Source organism: Miniopterus schreibersii (genome assembly GCF_964146895.1).
Source record: "Miniopterus schreibersii genome assembly, chromosome: 1".
Lineage (NCBI taxonomy): Eukaryota > Metazoa > Chordata > Mammalia > Chiroptera > Miniopteridae > Miniopterus > Miniopterus schreibersii.
Window position 1 is genome coordinate 151,849,179 of NC_138101.1, and position 24,264 is coordinate 151,873,442.

The 24,264-nt window shown below is 38.9% G+C and overlaps 1 protein-coding gene across 1 annotated transcript; it reads right to left on the minus strand.

Annotated features, from left to right (window-relative positions):
* Positions 1-156: 156 nt before the first annotated feature.
* On the minus strand, positions 157-21,123 carry ARPP19 (cAMP regulated phosphoprotein 19). Its single transcript, XM_081151024.1, has 4 exons — positions 21,034-21,123; positions 20,760-20,814; positions 9,306-9,428; positions 157-4,307 (listed from the first exon to the last, which is right to left on the minus strand). Exons 2-4 carry the CDS (start codon positions 20,802-20,804, stop codon positions 4,137-4,139), a joined length of 339 nt encoding a protein of 112 aa, XP_081007150.1. The 5' UTR covers positions 20,805-20,814; positions 21,034-21,123; the 3' UTR covers positions 157-4,136.
* Between the last annotated feature and the right edge of the window lie 3,141 nt (positions 21,124-24,264).

The window sequence follows — 24,264 nt, forward strand, 5'->3', positions numbered from 1 at the left end:
TCATGAACACACATTACTTAGTTATTTAAATTAAAACAAAATTTGACTATAATAATTCTTTCTGTATATAGTAGCTGAAATCTAAAGGGATCAGCTTCACAAAATAAAACTGAAAAACAATGTAACATTTAAATGAGACAAAAACTGCAAGTTAAATCAATAGAAATTAAGTAGATCAATTTATTTTTCTTTATATTTCACAAGTATAATTTTGGAAGGGTTATTTGACAAATTTCAGCATTAACTGCCAACTCTATAGACACGTTCAACAACAAAGGCCCTTTTAATGCAGGCGAAGTGTCCTATTGCATCACAAATGATGAGAAATGTAACAGATTTGAGGGTATATTAAAAGAATTAGATTATTTCCTTTCAAATGCTATTTGGTTGATAAATACAAACACACATTTATGGTTATGACCACCAGTGACTTACAGAATAAAATTCATAGGCCTACCTACTGAAAAGACTGAAACTATTAAAATCAGTGTAATTTTTACTCTTATAACAATCCCAAAATGAGACTTCTTTTATCTGTTTTACAAGGTGTGGTGGGGAAGACTGGCAGTGTATGCTGAGTTGCAGTTGGGACAGTGGCTCAAATTAGTCATTATCCAGATTAAGATAGTGTTTCAGAAAATTAAAAATATATCCTTAATTGTAACCTATTGGGAATGATAGTAAGGCTTGATAATTCACCAGCCCCAAACACCTTAATGAAACCCATCAGGGGGCTTAAATAAGTCGGGATGGGGGATGTAGTAAAATGAAGTTGGAAAAGGAAAATGAAGAGTGGAAATGTGTGTGAATGTTGGGGAATGTGAAAGGCCACCAGAGAAACTGCTTTAGTTGCCACTCAGATGTGCTCTTGCTATAGGATACCTGCGCCTGGTTCACCAAACACCGAGTTTAGAGCACAATTTGAGATTACATTTCAGTTTTCATAAAACTTCACTAATTTGGACTAAGAATATATCTGATTTAGTAAAAATTATAATATTCAGAGGTATGGTTTTGTTAAATCAAGTAAAAAGAACAACTAATTCCAAATGTTGAAGTAGTAACAAGTAGAGGCCTTACTAGGCCTGCCTTGATGAATAGTTAAGACTTATTTTTAGGTCAGCAGCACAAGAAGGTTAAATAACTTGTAAATAGACTGCAAATATGCACCTTCCAGTGAATAAAAAACAATCCAACAATCATTACTATCCCAAATGTCAAGAACTATAATTTAGTCAGCTGTAGCTTTCAAAAGTGGCATGTTTCTCAAAACTGTATTATCAAGTAGGAACAACAAGACGTGAAACAGGTAGTTTATTTCAGACGTTAACCAAGACTTTTATGAAGCATTTGTTATCTCCACTTTACTTCAGCATTCATTTATAATAAACAGAACAATTTAAATTAGCCATTTCTCAAACCGCAACTCTAAAATCATAGAAATGGATGATTAAGATTGAGCTCATCTAGTCAAACTCATTCTAGCAACGGTGAAACAGCCTGCAAATGTCTTTAATAAACTGAGTGTTGAGGCAGAACCAAAAATAGAAAAATTTAAAACCTCTCTATCTCAAGCACCAATAATGGAAGCTAAGCAATTATACCTACAAATCCTTAATGACAGGTCTTTCCTAATGGAAAATCCTGAGATTTTACGCACTGTGACTTTACAGAAGGCAGGTTGGTTTCATGAGGAAATTTACTTTTAATAAAAAGACAATCAACAATATTTTATTTTGGGCACTTACTCAGTATTTCACAGATCCTCAAGTTTTGAGGTAGGTTAAATATTAGCACTGTATTTTACAAACTCAAACAGGTTACATCACTTGTTGCAAACCACAGCAGGAGTCCTATCATGATCAAGAATAACATGGTCTCTGGTATTTCAGATTAATCTTCTCTGGTGTGTAGATTTAAAGGTGATAGCTTGCACATATAGTCATTTAAAAACACTCAATATTGCAGAAATTCTACTTTGGGATATTTTGTAATTCTTTTTTCTTTTCAAGTATGGAGTGCTTCATGAATCTGCGTCATCCTTGCACAGGGACCATGCTAATCTCTGTATCGTTCCAATTTTAGTACGTGTGACAAAGCAAGCACTATTGTGTAATTCTTAAATCGATTCTACAATTATACCTATTGTGGAATACTCTACTTGTTCCTATTTCTTTAAATTACAGATTAGCACATTACTGATTCTGTTCTTCTCTGCTTTTGGGGGTGGGTACAGCAGAAAGATAATCAGTGAGCTTTCCTCAGAGCATTAGGCTGTCTTTAAGTGCAGGTGCTATACTCAAGGCACCATCTACAACGATTTAGGGTCATAGGAAAGCAGGTATACAAATGGAGCCAAGACCCAGAAAAGATGTCTGGATCCAAAAGAAGGGAGGCCCTGTGCATGTCAAGGATGAGAAGAACAGTATCCTTTCAGATTACTGATCCTCACCATCACACTACAGCTTTACACTGACTTATGGGAAGAGCTCCAAAAAGAGCAGTAAATTTGTCCCAATAAAGTCTGTTAAAGTTCTTACTAACTAGGTTAAAAAAACAAGTAAAATAAATTGATATTTTATTAAAGTAACATCTATAGAAATATCTAAGTATTTTAGTATGAGTATGTTCCACCTATCATGTAAATTACTCTGTCATTAGCCTAATTCACTTAGCTCATCAGAATTTCTTAAAATTATGTATCAGAGTTCAGCTCATCCTGACATAGGTTCCTGGGCCAGTCTTCTCAAGTATGTTTCATTATAAAGTTCCTTTTATTTAAACAACTGTCAAATATTAATAATACAGGGGTTAGAATGGTTAACTGAAAAGTTACAAGGAAAACATCATTATAAAATACCGCATTGAGCAGAGCAAATTTCAAGAGTAAGGATACAGACACCTATGCTTCCAAATAGACTGAACAGCACAGCCCAACATGATTTGAGTCAAAGAAGCAAGAAAAAAAGGAGGGAGGGGCCACAGGAGGCAGAGCATTGAAGCCTTTTATTCTAGTGTCCCCAAAATGGACTGTGGAAGTAAAAAGTTTCTACATTTAAAAAGTTTATATAAATTACATGAATTGCAATTCTCATAGAGGTCAAAATGAAATGTTCTGCATAGGACAAAAGATATGCCTAAGCAACATATCATATTTGCACAAGGCCACTGAATGTAATGGATATTAGTAACAAATGAAAAAGCTTAATCTATGGCAGACTGAGCAAAGATGTCAGTTTGGTATTCCATAAGCCCAGGACTGTAAACTACTCTTACCATACAAAAGCTCTAATGACATAAAGAGTTTTGTGTAGGAACTTTTGTGCTTCTGGTTGGCACATCATCAACTTTTTAATATATGAAATTAATACAGACATTTGTGAGAGGTTGTGCAAAACTATTGTATTTACAAAAATGGCACAAAAGTGAATTCAACAGTCGATGCACATGCATACTTCATTCATATCTTTAACAACAAAAGGTATTCTAAGTATAGAACTGAGTAAGAATATTAGCTTCAACAGCAGTTGTTAAGCACGAGCGTCACATAAGTTACACCAGAATGGGCAAATATTGCCCAAGTAAACTTCTATTGTTAAAGCTGAAACAGGTTTAAGGCCATTCAAGCTCAAGCACAGAAATACGTATCTTTTGGAGCCCCATCTATTTGTGTTTGAAATATGTGACTTTTCTTCCAACTTGTGGTCTTAAACTTCTGTTGATAAAATCCAAAAGGAAGATACAGAAGAAATCAATACAATACAGGTTAATTAAATAAGAGTAATACACAAAGCTATAATTAGGATGAATTAAAGAAAGCCAAAACATTAAAATTGTAAAACTTGCTTGGTAGCTGTTAGGACCAGTCCTACACTAGGAGTTAGGTAATATATACAATTATTTTCAAGTAGATTACTTTATGTTGCTCTAACATGTTCTCTTCATCAGTGCACTGTTCAACTAATCAAAAACTCTACACATGTATCTTCCCTTACAATAGCAGCACACACTACCACTACCTGCAAAGCTGTCACTCTCAAATGACTTAGTGAGTGAAAGGAAATAAAAAGCGGGGGAGTAACATATTAAGGAAAAACAATGGGAATTAGAGGATTCATGCAGTTCAGCTCTTTTAATCAGCCAGCCAGCTTGCTAGCAACAAGGGACGGTTTCCGCTGAGGAAGGTCCTGTGGAGTGGGAATGTGGTCACCAGTGACCTCTGTCTTATCCGGGGCTGCAGTAGGAAGTTGCTTGTTCTTCATTTTTGCTTTAGCCATGTTGTAATCCCCAGAATCAAAATACTTTTGCTACAAGAAAAAAAAAATTTCAGAGAATTTAAAAGCTTTCATATGCAATTACACTGGTCTAAAATGTATACATGACCCTACATTGTCAGTATAAAGTAAGTTATTCTAACAAAATTTAAACAAAAATAAAATGAAACAGCTATGTCTCTGTTGAGTTTCAGCAAAAGTAAGCAACTAAGAAGTCAGGCAACAACCCTTTCTTCAGGCTTACTTTTATCACATTGGTTTAAGTACAGAACCCTCAAGATTGACACCAGCTTCCGTATCAATCCATCCAGGAACAAAAGTCCTGGACTTAAAGAGTGAAATGCAAACCTTTCATTTACTAATGGAAAAAAGCAAGCTGATAATTCTTGCTTAAATGGTTTTGAAAATAAAATACATAGATTCACCTACATGAGTTTAAGATGTGCCACCCACTTTCAATCAACCTTATAGTTATTAAAACTATTATTTATAATTGCCTGTACTGTTATCTAGGACAAGCATTTCTGTAAGGATTTAAATAATTTACTTGAACCAGAGTAGTTCACGAAAATAAAAAGTTATGGTTAAAATATAAATACTGCTTAGCTGGCGTGGCTCAGTGGTTGAGCATCGACCTATGAACCTGGAGGTCATGGTTCGATTCCCATTCAGGGCACATGTCGGGGTTGCGGGCTTGATCCCCAGTAGGGGGCATGCAGGAGGCAGCCGATCAATGGCTCTCATCATTGATGTTTCCATCGCTCTTTTTCTCTCCCTTCTCCTCTCTGAAATCAATAAAAACGTATTTTTTATATATATAAGTAAATAAATACTAAGGTAATGATGCCCTGGACTGTGTGGCTCAATGGTTAGAGCACCAGTCCATGTACAAAAGGGTCGAGGGCTCAATTCCTGATCAAGGGCACGTACCAGGGTTGTGGGTTCACTCCCCACCCCTGGTCAGGGCACATGCAGGAGGCAACCGGTTGATATGTCTCTCTTACATCAATGTTTCACTCTCCCTCCCTCCCTTCCACTCTGAAAAGCAATGAAAAAACTATCCTCTGGTGAGGATTAAAATATATATATATTTTTTGTGTGGCTACAAGGCAAAACTAAAACCAGTACTTAACAATTATAACTGCTCTAGGTAGAAGAGTTAACTAGATCAATGTTTCTCTTATTTGGACAGATATAGCCTGAAGAGGCAACATTAGTCATCTTCATCAATTTTTAAGATTTGTGTTTTTTTAAGTGAAAATCTTTAAAAATTAACAGAGCCCGGCCGGGCGTGGCTCAGCAGTTGAGCATTGACCTAGGATCCAGGCAATCGGGGTTCGGTTCCCAGTCAGGGCACATGCCCGGGTTGCTGGCTGCAGCCAATCAATGACTCTCTCATCACTGGTGTTTCTATCTCTCTCCCTCCCTCTCCTTTCCTCTCTCTGAAATCAATAAAGATATATTTTTAAAATAATAATAAAAAATAAAAATTAACAGAACATACCTGGATCATCTGAATGACAATCTTACAAAAGCCTCCTCCAACCCAAATTTAGGGTCCACACCTACATCAGTACTTATAATTGCACTGACACTAAGTTATCACATGAGTGACAGTTTTAAGACCATGTTTCTTAAAACACGGGACATCACAAACTCCCCAAATAAAAAAAAACCCCATGGATCAGAAGACTAGTTCTTGACATCCCACACAACTCTGACAGTCTATATAGTCATTATGTAAACATCATCTTATTAAAAGCCTAAATAGGTATCAATCCTTGACATCTCACAACAACAAGTACAGTGAAACAGAAAGGAGCCTCATATAAATAACATCTACCCAATCCTCTCAAATTAAGAACAAACTATTTGCCCAGCCGGTGTGGCTAAGTGGTTGAGCATTAACCTAGGATCCAGGAGAGCGAGGTTCGATTCCCAGTCAGGGCACATGCCTGAGTTGCGGGCTCGATCCCCAGTGCCGGCCATGCAGGAGGCAGCCAATCAATGACTCTCTTGTCATTGATGTTCCTATCTCTCTTCTTCTCCTTCCTCCCTCTAAAATCAATAAAGATATAATTAAAAAAAAAAAAAAGAGAACAAACTACTTAAAGGTGCAGTGTAATTTGCCAGCTTGTTATTATGACAGAGAAAAACTAAAACCCAGGACTCTGTGATTCAGACTTCTTTAAAAAAAAAATCAACTTTTTTAACACAAAGATTCTGCACACTTATTTCTTAATTCAGTGGAATCTCATTTGCAATATTTACACCTACAACACTAACTGCAAGATACCATTTTGTTGACTTATCACAATTTAACACTCTCTCTCTGCTAGTCAATAGTGGTGCTGCTTCTAATTATAGTTAAAGCAACAAAGAATATCTTCAAACTTAAAGACTTTTTCCTTATATTGAATTATACCCTTGGATTCACAATTAATTAGTCACTCAAAGAATATGAACATCTTTATAATACTTGATCCAAACCCCTTTCCAAAGCAATAGTAATACAGCAAAAAGCGTATTAGCAACATTCAACTTAACCCTCACCAGTGGGTATTATTTTATATTTTAAATATTTTCCCAACTTAGTTGCATGTATGCTGTGATATGATTGTTCTTATTTACATTTCTTTGATTTCTACTGTGAATAAGTATTTTTCTCAGTCCTTAATATCTGTATTTCGTATTAAAATCCTTTACTTAGCTCCTTAATGTTTTTCTTGAATATTTGAAAGATCTCTTTATGTATTACAGATATTAACTATCATTTTTGTAATAAATGCCTCATTAAATTACTTATGGAACAGAAGTTTTACGTTTTTATATATTTGCTATAACTCTTCCCTGTCATCCTATTATTTCAAAACTGTGAATGTTATTCTTTTATGTAAAATAAGAAAAATACTATTAAACTATTACTAATAAGTTAGCTTCTTTAAAGCCAGGAAAGTTAAAAAAGATAATAAATTCTGTTTTGGCTACAAATAAAATACTGACATTAAAAAAAAGAAAAAGCTCTGGCTGGTGTGGCTCAGTGGGCTGGAATGTCTTCCCATACACAGAAAGGTTGCAGATTCGATTACTAGTCAGGGCACATACCTAAGTTTCGGGTTCAATTTCCAGCCCAAGTCAGAATATGTTTGGGAGGCAGCCAATCGATGTTTCCCTCTCTCATCAGTGTTTCTCTCCCCCTCTCCCTCCCCCTTCCGCTCTCTCTAAAATAAATGAATGAATGAATAAATAAATACATGGGAAAAATATCCTCAGATGAGGATAAAAAAAGAAAAATACCATTTTATATCTTGCTACTTTTAAAAATAATTTGTTAAACTAAAATAATTTGTTAAAATATTCTTTTGGTAGAAAAACACATGATCTCACTTATATGTGGAATCTAAAAACGTCAAACTCATAGAAACACAGTGGTTGCCAGGGGCTATGGGGTGGGGAAATGGGGAGATGCTGGTCAAAGGATACAAACTTTCAATTATAAGATGAATAAATAAGTTCCAGGGATCTAATGTGCAGTATGGTGACTATAGTTAGCAATACTGTATTGTACACTTGAAAGGTGCTAATAAGAATAAGGCTTTAATGTTCTCACCATAACAAAAAACAATTATGTGAGGTAAAGGATATGTTAACTTATTGTGGTAAGCATTTCACAATACGTATACATGTATCAAGTCATCTCATTGTAAACCTTAAACTTACACAACATTGTGTGTCAATTATATCTCAATAAACCTGGAAAAATACCCTTTTGGAATCTGATTTGAAAAAATAACCCATATACAACTATAGCTAATATACATGTATAAACATACAATCTTTTTGTAATCCAGCTGCAGATACAAGAATTTTTTTAAAAATTTTATGTATTGGTTTTAGAGAGAAAAGGACAGGGGGAGAGGGAAAGACGTGCAGGGAGAGAGACAGGAGGAGAAAGGCAGAGAAACATGGATTTGTTGTTCCACTTATTTATGCATTCATTGGTTGCTTCTTCAATGTGCCCTGACTGGGGATCAAACCCTCAACCTTCATATATAGGGACAACGCTCTAACCAACTTAGATACCCAGCCAGGGTGGGATACCAGTATATTTAAGGTATTCATTTGGGGAGAAACATGATTTGGCCTCTGATTCAATAAACAATTCTCTTCCATAAACAATATTTCATTCTTCCCTGCTCTCTGTATGGTGAATAATTTAAATGTGCTTAGACTGAAGATGTAGCCCTTAAATTTTTTATAAAGGAAGGAGGTAGAAAAGAAAAAAAGAAAAACTTAAGGAACAAACACGTTATATTATCTCAATTCAGATCTCATTATTGAGAAACAGTGGTTTCTACCTCATAAAGTATGGTAAGATTTTGAAATGTTCAGTAATTTGAACTACTAAAATTACGATTAAATTGTATCAGAGTGACTGTGAAATGTATTATGTAAAAGAAATAGTAAGCTATGATTTTATGAGTGATCATTCCATCTAAATAAAAAGTATTTTAAGCCTTTGGATTATTAGGTGGAAATCACCTTTAAAACAGCTGAAAGTTGAAACCACCAACCACAGGCAGAAGAATAAATACCAGATTCTGGATAGTGGTTGCTTTTGAAGAGAAACGTGAAAGGTGATACACACAAATACATGCGGTAGGTTTTAACTATATCTACATTTTCTTTTTTACAAAGATAAAACTTATGCAAATATGGCAAGATATATAAACATGTTAAATGTGCATGGTGGGTACCTGGGTTCTATTATATTATCTGTACCTTTCTACATGCTTGAAATACTTTGTAGTTAAAAGTGATAGAGTCCTGGATTCTTAATTCTTACCACAGAATGAATAGTCTAAAATATTGGGGGGGAGGGGGCGCACGGGGGTTACACACACACACACACACACACACACACACACACACACACACACTATATATGCAGCAGATACCCATTTCACAAGCCCTATTGGCACACTGAGTTTATAGAGCTTAAATATTTGAAGACTATGCATAAGAACTTACCCCTTTCTGCAATCGTTTCCTTAAGAAATCTGAACCGCCAGGCTTTTGTCCCAGGTGAGGATACCTTGCTTTTAATTTTGCTTCTTCAGCTTTCTCTGGATTAGTCACTTTATCTTCCATTTCCTGAAAAAATGTTAAATAAATTACTTCTCTATTACAATTCAGTAATTTAAAATAATTCACCTTTCAATACCTAGATTCTGACTTTAGTTGTCTAATGCCAAATAATGCAGCATCTGACTAAGAAATCAAGCACAGAAGCTTTTAAACCATCTCTATCTTGTTTTCCCCAAGATCCATGTGATAGCTCTATTATAGCTGTGTGATGCATGTTTAACACCCCACACACTGGATAAAAATATCAAGATAGCTCAGCTCTGAAGTCTTGCTTGCCATTACTTTCAGTCATGTATAATACATTTATAGTTAGTTACCTTCTATGGAATTCATCTGCTCTTTGCCTATATATAGAAAATCATCTCAATACTCTTAAAATACAGAAGATCTTTTGATCACCTACTTATCCAAAATCATGCATAACTGGAAGCTGCTGAGATTCTTTAATACAAATTAACAGCAGCTTACTTACTGGCACATTTTTCCTGCGTAACTCAATACAGAAGACTGATATTTGTAAGGGAGAGAAATATTATCTTTGTCAATCTTCGCATCTCTGTATATTGTTGCCTAATTATCCCCCCTAATTAATAACCCTACTCATGCTGAAGAGTCCATTCTTTAATGTGTCAAAAAGGTGTTTTCTGACCAATGACTGTCAGTATCTTAAGGCGATTCACTTTTTTTGTTGCTGTTGTTACTCCTCACCCAAAGATATTTTTTCCAATGCTTTTTAGAGAGAGTGGAAGAGAAGGACGGACGGGGGAGGGGGAGGGGGGAGAGAGGGGGAGGGGGGAGGGAGGGGGGGAGAGAGAGAGAGAGAGAAAGAGAGAGAGAGAAACATCAATGTGAGAAAGACACATCAATTGGTTGACTCCCACACACGCCCAACCAAGGCTGGAGGTCAAACCTGCAACCCAGGTACGTGCCCTTGACCAACAATCAAAACCTGAGGCCCTTCAGGGTGTGGGCTTATGCTCTGATCACTGAGTGACACTGGCCAGGGCAAGACTATTCACTTTTAAAGTTTTGGGGTTTAATTAATTTTTAGAGAGGAAGGGAGAGAGAAAAACATCAATCAGCTGCCTCCACAGCATGCCCCCTATAGGGAATTAAGCCCAAAATCCGGACATATGCCCTAACCAGGAATCGAACCAGCAAGCTTTAGGTGCATGGGACGATGCCCAACAAAATGAACCATACCAGCCAGGGCCAGGGCTATCCACTTTTAACACCAGCCCTGATATAGTCTACTTTCTTCCCAAGAGCCATATTTTACAGAGAAGCAGAGTTCATTGCCTTATGGAAAGTAGTGCAGAAGAAAGGATGAATCAAGAAAAGCAGAGCTGCCCTGCTAAGGCAGGCTGGGTAGCGGCAAGGTGCACTTTCCAGCTGATGTACCAATCCCCCATACCGGGCTCAGCAAAATGACACTCCTCTGCATATCTCAATTTCCCGGGTTATTTCTGAACAGTTGAAAACAGGAATGTTAAGTCCATAAATGCCAAGCCTACTGTTCTTGTACAGCAAGTTAATCATTTATCCATCTAGGAATTGAAGAAACAACTTTGTACAAGTTTTGTATATATTTTCCTCAAAATTATATTCACATGTTTTATAATCAGGTTTATTCACCTTACATATTGTCAATATTGCCTTCACCTTGAATAGTTTCATGTGTTGTTATATCCTTTCACTTTTAGTCTTAGAGGATTTTGAGAATAAAGCTGCTGCTGTCAATTATACTTGTTCTATGAGGCTTCTTTTATGTACATGCTCCCTTCTGCTTCAAATGTTCTACTTTGCTCCTTCTTTGCTGCAGTTTCATACATCTATTTCATACATCTATTTTACAGTGGTCACATCATTCACTCACTTGATGCACACAAAATCCAGCTATGTGCGCTCAGCCAGAGATAAAGACTTTAAAAAGCATCAGTGATTCTGCAAGTCATTCCATTTAAGAAGGGTATGCCCCAGAGAGTTGAAGTGTGAGGTGTGTGATGCAAACCTGCCATTCCCACAGTCTCAAATCCTGGGTCTTTCAGAGTATGAGCATATCTACGTATTGTTGATCATTCTATAGTGTTGAAAAACTCGGCCTCTACAACACAAGCCTACTACCTCAGCTGGCAATCAACTTGAGAATCAGCCCAGCCACCTGTTCAAACACTAGACAACAAAGTAAATACTTGACCTACTGAGAACTGATGGGACAGTTTCCAATTCTGATCATGACTTCATTGGGATTATTGAAGGGGGATTTCATTACATGTGATTTTGCCTTACTAACTTTAAATTTAAGGTTCCCAGTTTCATGTAGGAGGTGGGCTGTGTCACTGCAGTTTCTTCTCCGTGGCTCACTCAGCCTTCACTCAGGCATCTACTATGGCCACAGGGTATTCGTAGTGCTATAATTCAGAAGTGGAACTGGGAGGAAAGACCTACACTTGAGTTCTACAGTAAAGTTGTTTTTTAAATTGGCTGACATTAAATTTGGATGTGGGTTGGAAAAGACTCCAACCTAATTACAGCCTTTCACCTCAAAACTTTCAAATTAAAGGGTGTTAACAGAGTCCCATGTTTCCACTAAAATCATCCAGCTTTCTTGGGCCTAGGAAATAAAGGCTCTCTGCTTCTTCATTTGTTTGATTTGTATATCAGTTCTCTGCATTTAAGTGAGATTCCTTAGAATTTCTGGTATAAGGGTAGCAACTTTCCCTAATTTGCAGTGTTTCTTCAGTTTTTTTCCATTTTATGTGAGGGGGAAATTGGACAACATATGCTGTCTTATCTGTCATTCCCTTACTTTCTTAATAAGGAATACATTTATATATAATAGTAAGCATGTTCAGTTAATATATAGAAAAATGGGCAAAATAGCAACTACAGCTGAAAAGATGATTTAGGTTGAGAACGGATTTATAATGTCTCCTAGAAAAACAAAACAATTCTTAAACTTTTTTGCCAAATACATAACACAAAGGCAAGTCCCTGCTAGATGCAAATTCATAGCTGGATTCATAATTCGAACATTTAACACCAAAAGGGGAAAATATGACCAAACACAGTAAATTACATTTTTTAAACATAGAAATACCATCAAGATGTCCACAATACTTTTCATGGATCATACAGAAACACTCTTAACCTTCTGCAGATGGTAGACAGTTCTAAGACCTTACTGGTGAGCAAGTTCAAATGCTTGGTTGGATATTCACCAACACTCTGACGCAGCTACAGATTTGCTTGTGGAGTGAAGTATAAATAACATGGCAGGTGGCAGACGTGTCCACTGGCATTCAGCCCAGCTACCCTTCTCTAAAAGCTCCCCTGAATCACTATAGTTAGAAGCCTGAAATGACATTTCCCAGACTGAATTCCTATTAGGTTCTGCCAATGGTACCTACACCAGATTAAAAAGCATGAAAGAATCTATTCTGTCTCTGGTGATACCAACAACAATGTATCTGTAGCTCCTGCAGGGGGCCATAAAGCAGGTAACCTGGGGCTACGGTAGCAGCTGCATGAGAGTGGGTATAGAAGACACTGGGCTCAGAATAGTGCTCACTCTTGCAGGGTCAACAGCTTTCCCTCACCACTAGAAACATTATCTTCCCCTTTTGCTCTTCTATCCCTTCTAATAATTTGTCAACTAATTCCCTAAATCACACCCGTTTCTGTTTGAAATACCCAAGTGGGTTTCTATCCTCCAGATAGAACACCAACAGATAAACTCAGGTAAAATACGCAATTCATCCCTATAGTCATGTTAAAAAATGCAAAAGGGGACACAGAATTTGGTGTAATTGTATGTTTCTGAACATATTTCAAAGGAATTCCTGAACATTTAATTTTTTTAAATTGATTTTTAGAGCAAGAGGAAGGGAGAGGGAGAGAGAAACATGGATGTGAGAGACAAACATCGATGGTTGTCTCCTACACAAGCCCTGAGTGGGGATTGAACCAGCAACCTGGGTATGTGCCCTGACTAGGAATCGAACCCATGACTCTTCAGTGCACCAGACAGTGATCCAACCAACTGAGCCACACTGCCCAGGGCTATTTCTGAACATTTCAGCTAGAATGAAGAAGAAGAAAAAAACCCAGCCCAGCTCGCATGGTTCAGTGGCTGAGCGTCAACCTATGAACCAGGAGGTCACAGTTCAGTTCCCGCTCAGGGTACATGCCTGGGTTTGGGCTTGATCCCCAGTGGAGGCATGAGGGAGGGAGTGAATCAATGACACACTCTCATCATTGATGTTTCTGTCTCCCTCTCCCTTCCCCTCTCTGAAATCAACAAAAGCCTATTGAAAAAAAAATTTTTTTAAAGAAAATAAAAAAAAGAAACCCCCAAAAGATTTGAGATATAGAAGAGAATAGCAAACAAAGAAATAAGTATTTCTGTATATACACTGACAAACTAGTCACTTTTCTAATCCCCCCTGGCTTTATTGAGATATAGCTGACATTCACTTTTCTAATTTTAAAGTCTTACCATGTAAGGTTAAAAACAACAAAAATATTACACAACTGCACTATATTTTTAGAGTTGACGTGTTTTATGGTCCTGTGTTGTTTAGAAAAGGGTTTATGATATTAATTTTACAATTTGTTTAGTTAAGGAGGCATGATAAAATTTCAAAGGAACCATTTAAATAACAGAAACAAAGAACATACCTCCCAAACTAATAGTGGGGGTACAATGAAAGAAGAAAGATCAGTCAATTGGGGGTGGCTTGGAGGGAGAAGGGCAAGAAAAGAGAAAAAAAATTAAGACCTAAACCAAACAAAATGTAAGATGGGAAAAACAAAACCCACTATATGTCAATAACAACAATAATATAAATGGGCTGATAAACCATTCACTTAAATCTGGCAGTTGGATTTAAAATAAAATCTAGCCACTTTCTGAGTACGAAAGAAAAAAAATCTATATAAACCAAAATTTGACAGAGTACAGGGAGCAACTGACAAGTCTATCAGCATAGGTTTCAGCACACCTTCCTCAATTATTTATAGTAAAAAAGTCAAAGTTGTTAAGATACCTGATTTTAATTCTCTACCCAACAACTGAAATGCATTTTCTTCTCAAACACAAATGAAAAAACTAACTAAATACTAGGCCATAAAGTTTTTTAATGTATTTTTTTTTTTTAATTTCATAAAGAGGGAGAGAAACAAACACCAATGATGAGGGAGAGCCCTGAACACCCCCTACTGGGGACTGATCCCAAAACCCGGGCATGTGCCCTGACCAGGAATTGAACCAAGATCTCCTGGTTCATGAGTGGATACTCAACGACTGAGCCACGCCAGCTGGGCCATAAAGTAAGTCTTAACCATTTTCATCCAGACCACCATCTATGGCTGTAATTCATTAGGTTAAAAGTCAACAATAAAAAGAAGTTTGTTCATACCCCTGCCATTTGGAAATTAGAACCCATTACTAAATAATTAATGGTTAAAAAGGAACCATGGGAATAAAAAAATACTTGGAACTCACTAATAATAAAATTCTACACATAACAAATTTGTGGAGTACTCTACACGTGTCCCTTTAAGGGCTTATATTAGAGGAAAAAAGCACAACTCAATGAACTATGCATCTAACTTAAGAAATCAAAGAACGGAACTGAAAAAGAATAGGAGAAAATAAAAAGCAGAAATTAATGAAACAGAAAACAAAGATACAATAGAGAAGCTCAACAAAGGGGGGAAATGACAAGCTTAACCAAGAAATATTTTTTAAATTCAAATCTGGCTTTGAAATTTTATTCTCCAAGAAGCCTTTGTGTTATATAGCAATTTTACAAATTTTTAGAAATAGATGATGGAAAGTGAGTGGATTTATTTAGCTGATACCTTTGGGGGGGAGGAGAGAGGGAGGAGTATCATCATAAGGATTCTGGAACTTTTGACTCTAGGCCCTGAGAAAGCAGAAACTCAGGATATCGTAACAGATATGCTTATGAAGTATGAAAAATAATTTAAAACTATATTTTAAATCAGTTATTCTTTTAACAAGTACCTATGCCCCCAAATAATCTTGATTGTATACTCTATACCTAGAGCACAGGGCCTAACATTTACTAATGTTAGGCACTTGCATTTTTGTGAACTAGCCTAATAAATACCTTAGCTATCTTTTCAGTAAATAGGTGGGGTATAAGGTGTATAAATACATACATTTTAAAAGGGCATTTACATAATTAAGGAATTTGTAGCCTGTCATGGACTGTTACAAAGCAACAAAAATCCGACCACTCTAAGCAAACTCTCCTCTATCTGCCAAGCAGTATGTTCACTGATGCACTGATTTATGAATAAATAGAAAAGATTAATGAAAGCAACAAATCCTTTAGGATACTGCCAGAAAGGTACCAACACTGTCAACATCTATGGAAAAATACTGTATGTAGTCATCTATTTAAAAAAAATATTTTATTGATTTCAGAGGAAGCAGAGAGGGAGAGAGAGAAACATCAATGATGAGAGTCATCCATCGGCTGCCTCAAGCACGCCCCCCCTCCCCTTGCTGGAGATAGAGCCCACAACCTGGACATCCAATCACAATCTCCTGGATCATAGGTCAGTGCTCAACTGCCGAGCCACACCAGCCGGGCTGTATGCAGATCTTAAGTCCTTGCTGCTTACCCAGAGCCTGGTATTTAATGGTTGTTGAACAAATACAATGATATACTCCAATTGTTTCAATAAAGCTAAGGAACGTTCTATCTAAATACCTGATAGGTTCACCATTAGCTTATTTTTGAAATGTTTCACATTATAAGAGACACAGGTTCAGGAATAAAAGTTGGTATTAAAGTCTTGCACAAACAACAGAGACAAGCCTAACTACTGTATGGCAAACTGATACACTAACAAGGAGGAAAAACATTCTTTAACTTTTCTGAGGTTTACCTCTAGACTGCTAAGAACCATGCACACAACCCAAACTAGCACACTGCGCTCTGAATTGAAAACACTTAAGTCTTTTAGTTACCAAGGTATTGTCAAAACAGCCTCAGAAAATGCCAGTACTAACTGCAATTTTTTAAAAAACATAAAATACACCTGGCTGGGCTTGGCTCAGCGGTTGAGCATCAACCTAGGATCCAGGAGATCCCGTTTCGATTTCCAGTCAGGGCACATGTCTGGGTTGTAGGCTCGATCCCCAGTCAGGCGGAGAGCAGGAGGCAGCTGATCAATGACTCTCATCATTGATGTTTCTCTCTCTCCCTCTCCCTGAAATCAATAAAGATATATTTAAAAAAAATAAAACTGGGAAAATGGAAAGCAATTTATATTCACTATTTACAGATGAATATGTAAGTAATTTAAATACTAGTTCTCTTCTTCCACCACTCAAAAAAAGGACCACGCATACCTTTTAAACTGACATAAATAATTTAGTTGAAACTCTTACTTGAGTTGTTAGCCTCCTCCAAGACAGCTTAACTAATTTAATCAATCTTGTAATAAAATATCTAGAAAACATGCTATTGAGATTTTTTTTTTTAAATATATCTTTATTGATTTCAGAGGAAAGGAGAGGGAGAGAGAAACATCAGTGATGAGAGAGTCATTGCCCGGCTGCCTCCTGCATGCCCCCAATTAGGGATGGAGCCCGCAACCCAGGCATGAGATCTTGTTTAAAAATTTAAAAGCCACAATATATGTGGGAAATAAATTATATATGAGTATCACTTAATTTTGTAAAAATTTATTACTATTATTATTAATATGTTTTTGATTTAAGAGAGAGGAAGGGAGAGGGAGAGAAAGAGAGAAACATCAATGATGAGAGAGAGTCATTGCCCAGCTGCCTCCTGCATGCTCCCCACTGGGAATTGATTCTGCAACCCGGACATGTGCCCTGACCGGAAATCGAACCACAAGCTCCTGGTTCATGGGTTGATGCTCAACCACCGAGCCACGCCAGACAGGCAAAAATTTATTATTTTTTAATAATTTTAAAAAATTGATTCTAGAGAGAGAGGAAAGGAGAGACAGACATTAATCAGTTACCGCTCATACACACCCCAACTGGGGATTGAACTCAAAACCTGGGTACGTGCCCTGACCAGAATGGAGGCCACCACCTTTCAGTGTCCTAGAAGGCACTCCAACTAACCAGCCACACTGGTCAGGGCTGTAAAAATTTATTTTTAATTTTAGTTGACATACATTCTATTACTTTCAGGTGTACGACATACTGATTCAATGTTTATATACCTTACAAAGTGATCACCACAGTAGGTCTAGTAACCATCGATGTTACTGATCTACTCTCTATGTTGTACATTACATCCCTGTGACTTATTTTATAACTGGAAGTTTGTACTTCTTATCCCCTTTCCCCCTTTTACTAAGATCTAAGTGGGGCTAAGCTAAGATTTTTATATTACCATGTTCTATTCCTCTCCCTCTCTTTTTTAACTGTAGTATTAGCATTGCCGTTTGTATTAGAATAGTACTTTGGCAATAGTTTCAACTGAAAAGTTCTGAGAAAAAGTCATTCAACATTTTCTGAACAATGCCACATACTATGTTAGGTGACATGGGAGAAAAGATAAATTAAAAGAGGTTCCCTGGCCTGGCTTGTGTGGTTCTGTTGGTTGAGGTATCATCCCATACACTAAAAGGTAGTGGGTTCGATTCCCAGTCAGGGCACATACTCAGGTTGCACGTTCAATCCCTGGCTGGGGTGAGCACAGGAGGCAACAGATCGATGTCTCTCTCTAAATAAGTAAGCAAATAAATATAAATAAGGTTCCTTGAGCTTAGGACACTCACAGTGAAAACAGAATTATGTATTTTAAGTCTCCACAAGCCTCTTCTCACTCCTTTGACCAAAGAGCATGCCTGTCTTAACTTAGTAGTATTCAAAGTGGGATTCATAGATGATAAATCCATGAGGCCCCTGCTAAAAACTTTTTAATGTTTTGTTTCCACTTCAGTGATAATCTAAAAGATTACCTATAAGCATATTCTAGGGCATTTGAATTGCCATCTCATATCCTAAGTAGAGCTATGTGACTTCCTTGTCTAGGCTTTCATTTATGATCAGACTCAGCAGTATTACTCTTATTGTCCAGGATGAGAAAAGAACAGAGTTGAATTACAATTTAAATGATATATCTATGACTCTACAGTTAAATAACCACACAGCTTATTTGTAATGAGGAGAACTGGGTCATCACATGGTTCTGGAGTGAACTTTAACAACTGCTACCATATCCTCAATACACTGGAAATTTTCACCAAAATATCCCGTGTCTCTGAAATAATAGTTTAGAGTAGTTTTGTTTGTATTTAATTTATTTTAGTTTTAGAGTGGTATAAAAAGATAGGAGCATATACTTATTTTTTTGCTTGAACATATTTAATTACTATCCCAATAAAAAATAGTGTTCTATAAAGTTTTTTTCTCTTAAAAAGGGTACTCACACTACTCAGGTAGAGAAATAGTGATCCAGCTCTTATTCCACGCAGGACTCATCTCTTTGCCTTGATTTTTCAGAGGCTAACATACCATGAAACTATAAAGATATTCTAGCTGAACACTTTGGCTTTAACTGAAAGGTCAATTGGGTACAGAGACAATAATCCAATGTTTTAGGTCACCTAACTATTCTTCCAAATAGAAAAAAACAGGTGATTTGGCCCACAGAAATACAGAAGTGACTCTGCACATTTTTCTCATGTTTAGGATTGGTAACCACATTACCGGCAGTCAACATCTACAGCCAATCCTTCATTCAAGAAGGGACATTATATTACTAACACTCTTTGGTATTAATGACAGCAACCCTAAAACCAAAGGAACTGAAATAAATTTTTAATGTAGACACTCATGAAGAGAAAACATTCAAGATACATTTACATACTATAGAAATCAGCACCTGACACTGGCAACATACTTACAAATCTCAAAAGAAAATTACAAGTGTACTACTGTACATCAGAAGTCAAAGCTGAGATTGATTTAGGACAAGACAACATAGAGCTTACTTTTCTAAGTTCCTAAATCCCAAGCAATAATGTATACCATAATAAATATTTTACAATAAATAAAAGATGTCTAGTATTACTGTAAAGATTTTAATCTTTAAACTATATATTTTTTGCCTCCAAAGTCCAATTTTTTTACAATATCTAACATAGTTTTCATTGGACTATTTCCACATAATGTGGTAACTTGGCCTATTATTTACGCTATAGATGTTTTACTCCAGTTACTTTACAAGTAATGTTACAACAGAACCATCCAACTCAGGAAAAGTTAACATGGTTAACATTGAATGGGTTTAGGTGCAACATTAAGCAGAAACCCTTACAAAGGCCAAGCACTAGAACAAACCCTATTTATAATAATGAAGACTGATATTTTTTAAAGAAAATGTTGGTAAAGCTGCATAAACAATTTAGGAAACAATTTATCATGGACTTTTGTGGACCAGCCACAAGTACCCAGCAGGGCAGGGCAGGGCAGCAGAAATAATTATGGTGGGAGGGACAAGCACTGGCCTAGATAAAATATACAGCCCGTGTATATTTGTAATTTGGGTCATATCGATTCATGGCATATTTCCCTACATAAAAAAGATACCACAAGTGAATTTACAAAATATTCCTATGTTTCCACGAAAAACCTCACCAACTAAATTAGTAAAAAATTTTAATTCCAAACCTTCCCATTTTTAGATTAGCATATGCAGTTATTACTGGCTCACATTTTTCAACACGTACTGAGCTCAATACTGTAAATTACCCGTCATTTAAGCCTCACAACCACCATATGAAGCAAGTGTATTCATTTTATACATTAAGAGACTGAAGCCTAAAGAGTGTAATAATTGACCAAGATTCCGCGGCCAACAGGGACTGGAACTGAAATCCCAACCGTGGCCGCCCAAACACGAGGCACTGCCTTGGGGATTAAGAGCACGAGGACAATACAATAGGACAGTTAGTTCTTCAAGGGCAAAATGAAACTTCCTGAGCCAAGTGAGGCCAGGGAAAAATTTAGGTTCCGCGCTTAAGGGCTGATCCTGAGGTCTTGTGTCTATTCAAGAAAACCGTGACACACCGAGGCGTCAGAAAAGGGACGTTTCAGGAAAGACGCGGAGAAGGTTCAAACTCCAGCACGTTGGCGCTAACGACCAGAGCGACTGCGGGCAGTCGATGGGAGTGTCCCGCCTTCTCGGCCCAGGCGCATGGGCACAGCCCTCTCCCTGCGCCGGGCGCAGCGGGCCGGCCTCCCGCGGCCCTTCAGGCCGCCCGCCAGCCCGGCCCCCGGCCTCCCCGGGCCCGCTCCCCGCGCACACTCACCTTCTGCTCCTCAGCGGAGGCTGCCTCGGGGACTTCCGCGGACATAGCGCTCCCTCTGCAGACGAGACGCCGGGAAAAGATGCAATTACCGGGTGGCCGAGGCCGCCCGGCCGCCGCAGGCCCGCCCGCCCCGCTCTCCGAGCGCCCGCCCCGGCCGTCTCCGCCGCGAAAATGGCCGCCGCCTTGTGACGACACAGGCTTGCGGGGCGCCCGGCGATGCCCTGCCCGCTGCCCGCCGCCCTCCCGCGCCGCGCCGCGCCCCTGCCCACCTTACCCCGCTGGCGGCTCCGCGACGCCTGAGCACTTCCCTTCTCCCTTCAAAGGTCGCGGCTCGCGCCTCACTCACATCCGCCCGCCCGGTGCTTTCTGGGACTTGGAGTTTGTAGGCGGAGCCTCTTCCCCGCGCCGGCGTGGCCGGGTCCTCGGCCGCGGCGCTCCTCCTCCCAGTCTCCGCCTCGCCCCGGGCCCCGCAGGCCTCTGTGCTGCTTCCCCGCACCGGGCTCTCCCCTTCCGCTTTACCTGCTCAGCCCTGTTCATCTCGCACACCCCTGCGCTGCCTCATGGCCTCGGGAAAGCTCGTCCCCAGGCCCTACCGAGGGCAAAGCCGCCCCTTGAACGGTATCATCTCTGTATATAGTTGAGCAACACACACAGAATGATTAGTGACTGTTATTCCTTATTAAGGCCAACTTTTCTGCTCTCATAAGCCGCATCAAGGCAGGAACCTTGTCCATGTTGGCTTATATTTCACCCCAGAGCCCAGCATTTCTTCACTAGTCAATAAATATCTGACCGAGGAGCTCAGCTCCCCTTCCTGCCTGCTCCGGGGTCCGCCCCCACGTGGCTGCAGCCGGTGGCGCCAAACTCCTCCCGGGACCTGCTTCGCCGCCCAGCCCTTTGGCTTTACGTTGACCCCTCTGTGGGCTTGCCATCTGAATAACTTCACGGGTAATAATAATACATGGTGGTTCCAAGGCAGTGCTTCTCAGAAACCTGGAAATCAGGCCGCCTTCTAAGGGTGAAGCGAGTGAAAAGCCGCAGGCGGCTGCAAGTCTGCGGGAATTCGGGAACCGTCAAAGCGCAGCCAGGCTGTCCCGGTGCAGCCTCGGGCAGGGAGAACGATACTGGGACTGCAACTGAAGAAACAAAGAGATACACTGCGTTCCTTTTGGAGAAAGTGTCCACGTAAGACACATTCAGACCTGTAGAGAATTTTTTTGAGTTTATTTGAGCCAAGCTGTCAACAATTGCCGGGAAGCAAAATCTCAACGGATTGGGAAGATGCTCCAGAGAATGGCCGTGTGGCATCTTATTTTGTCAATTGCAATCAAAAGAGAAAACATAGGTGGGTTACTCAAAATCCATTGGGGATAGGATAAAAAGTAAAATGGTAGGCACGAGCTTCTTTTACATAGGTGGGTACCGGATAGTTAATAGTTAACAATTGATACGATAACAATAATGAGAGGATTTGGGGTCTCCGCCCGGGTGCATTGGTTGTGCCCTGAGGGGGTCTGGAAAAATGGAAGTTACCCTGACAAGCCAAAGGTACTTTACAGTAGATGCAAAAGGACAGTAGGCTTAATTGAGGTAAAGATTGATCTTTGTCAGGGAAGATTCTAGCCTAGGACCTACTACCTGGCATAAACTGCTTTTAGTTAAAGTTTTAAAACAGCTCATTGGTGGTTTTTTGGTGTGTGTGTGTGTTTTTAATGTTTTTATTGATTTCAGAGAGAGGAAGGGAGAGAGAGAGAGAGACATTAATGACGAAAGAGAGCCACTGATCGCCCTGCACACTCCCCACTAGGGATCGAGCCCGGACCCCCCGGGCATGTGCCCTGACGGGGGATCGAACCAGTGACCACCTACCTGGTTCATGGTAGATGCTCAGTCACTGAAACACGCTGGCTGGGGAACACCCTATTTCTTTCAATTTTCTCTTGACCTCTAGGATACCACTCTCTTATTCTCTGGCCATTCCTTCTTTTTGTGTGTGTGTGAACAAGTTTCATTTATTCATGTATGCTCGGATGGTTAACATTAATATGTATTTTTATGCAATTTCCGAATTAAGTAAATTAAAGGAGGAAAACCATATGGATCGTTTCAATAAGTTCAGAAAAAAGCATTGAATAAAGTCCAATATTTATTTGTTAAAGAGAAGAGAAAAAAAGGGGGCTGCCTCCACTCTTGTATCAGCCTCCACCCTATTCTCAGCCAGTAGCTAATGCGTTTAGTATAAAAGTCATTAAGATGATGTCCCTCCCTTGCACAGAATCTGGCCATTTCTTCTTAATCTCCTTTGTTGAGTCTTTACTTGCCTCTTAATGGAAAAATGCTAACAATTCTGTTCTTGGAATCCTTTCTCTTCTTGTTTTACACTCCCCAGGGGATCACGTCCATCCTCACAGCTTCAATTGCCATCTGTGTATTCTAGGTCGGTGCTGTCCCATAGAACTTTCTGTGATGATGGGAATACTCTGTATTGTGCTATCCAATACGGCAGTCACTAGCCACATATGACTATTCAGCATTTGAAATGTAACTAATGCAGCAGAGGAACTGAATTTTATTTTTTATTTTATTTTCCCATCACCATTTATCCCTTCTATGCCCTCTTCCACCTCCACCCCCCATGCCCACAATCACCACACTGTTGTCTAAGTCCATGAATTCTTTTTCCCCTTTATTGCTCAATCCCTCCACCCCTCCTCCCAACCCTTCCCCACCCCCCACCCCCACAGGAGCTGTTTGCCTGCTCTCTATCTATGAGTCTGTCTCTATTTTGCTTGGTACAGGAACTGAATTTTAAATTTTATTTAAATTTAATTGACTAAATTAGCCACAGGAATTAGAATCGCTGAGAAACCTTATTGAGAGAGATTCTCATTAGGTCTGGAGCAAGGTCCAAGAATTGATGTTTAACCAAAGCTCCCCCTGGTGATTCTGATGCACACATGCACAAAAGAGTTTTTGGCATTAGTACTTGGTAGGTATACAAAAGCTTTAAAAAAGATCAGGGTGTTTTTTGAGGTTTAGTTGGTAGAAATTTGAGTAAAGCAGATAAGATCATGTCCCACGCATCCATTCCTCAAACATCTGGGAGAGGAAGTCCGCTTGTATCACTGCTGATATAGCAAACGCCAAGAACAGAATACTTTTTTTAAAAAAAAATTTTTTTTTATATCTTTATTGATTTCAGAGAGAGGAAGGGAGATGGAGAGAGAGATAGAAACATCAATGATGAGAGAGTCATTGATCGAGCCCACAACCAGGGCATGTGCCCCAACCGGGAATCAAACCCTGATGGCCTGGATGCTCAACCACTGAGCCACACCCGGCCGGGCCCAGAATACATTTTTAATGAAAGGAAGGTATAGGAAGAAACTGGAAGAGCAACTCAGGGAAACCAAGTGAGATACAGAGTGCCAAAAGCCCTGAGGGTAAATGGTGACTTCTGTAAGCAAAGCCTGGGGAAACTTACCCGAATAAGCAGGTCCGATAA

What these genes read in the sequence shown, in the direction of transcription:
- ARPP19 (XM_081151024.1), bottom strand. Translation starts at nt 20,804, where the DNA reads ATGTCCGCGGAAGTCCCCGAGGCAGCCTCCGCTGAGGAGCAGAAG. An exon ending in CCTCCGCTGAGGAGCAGAAG is followed by an intron (nt 9,429 to 20,759) that starts GTGAGTGTGCGC and finishes ACATTTTTTCAG; the next exon opens with GAAATGGAAGATAAAGTGAC. An exon ending in GGAAACGATTGCAGAAAGGG is followed by an intron (nt 4,308 to 9,305) that starts GTAAGTTCTTAT and finishes TTTTTCTTGTAG; the next exon opens with CAAAAGTATTTTGATTCTGG.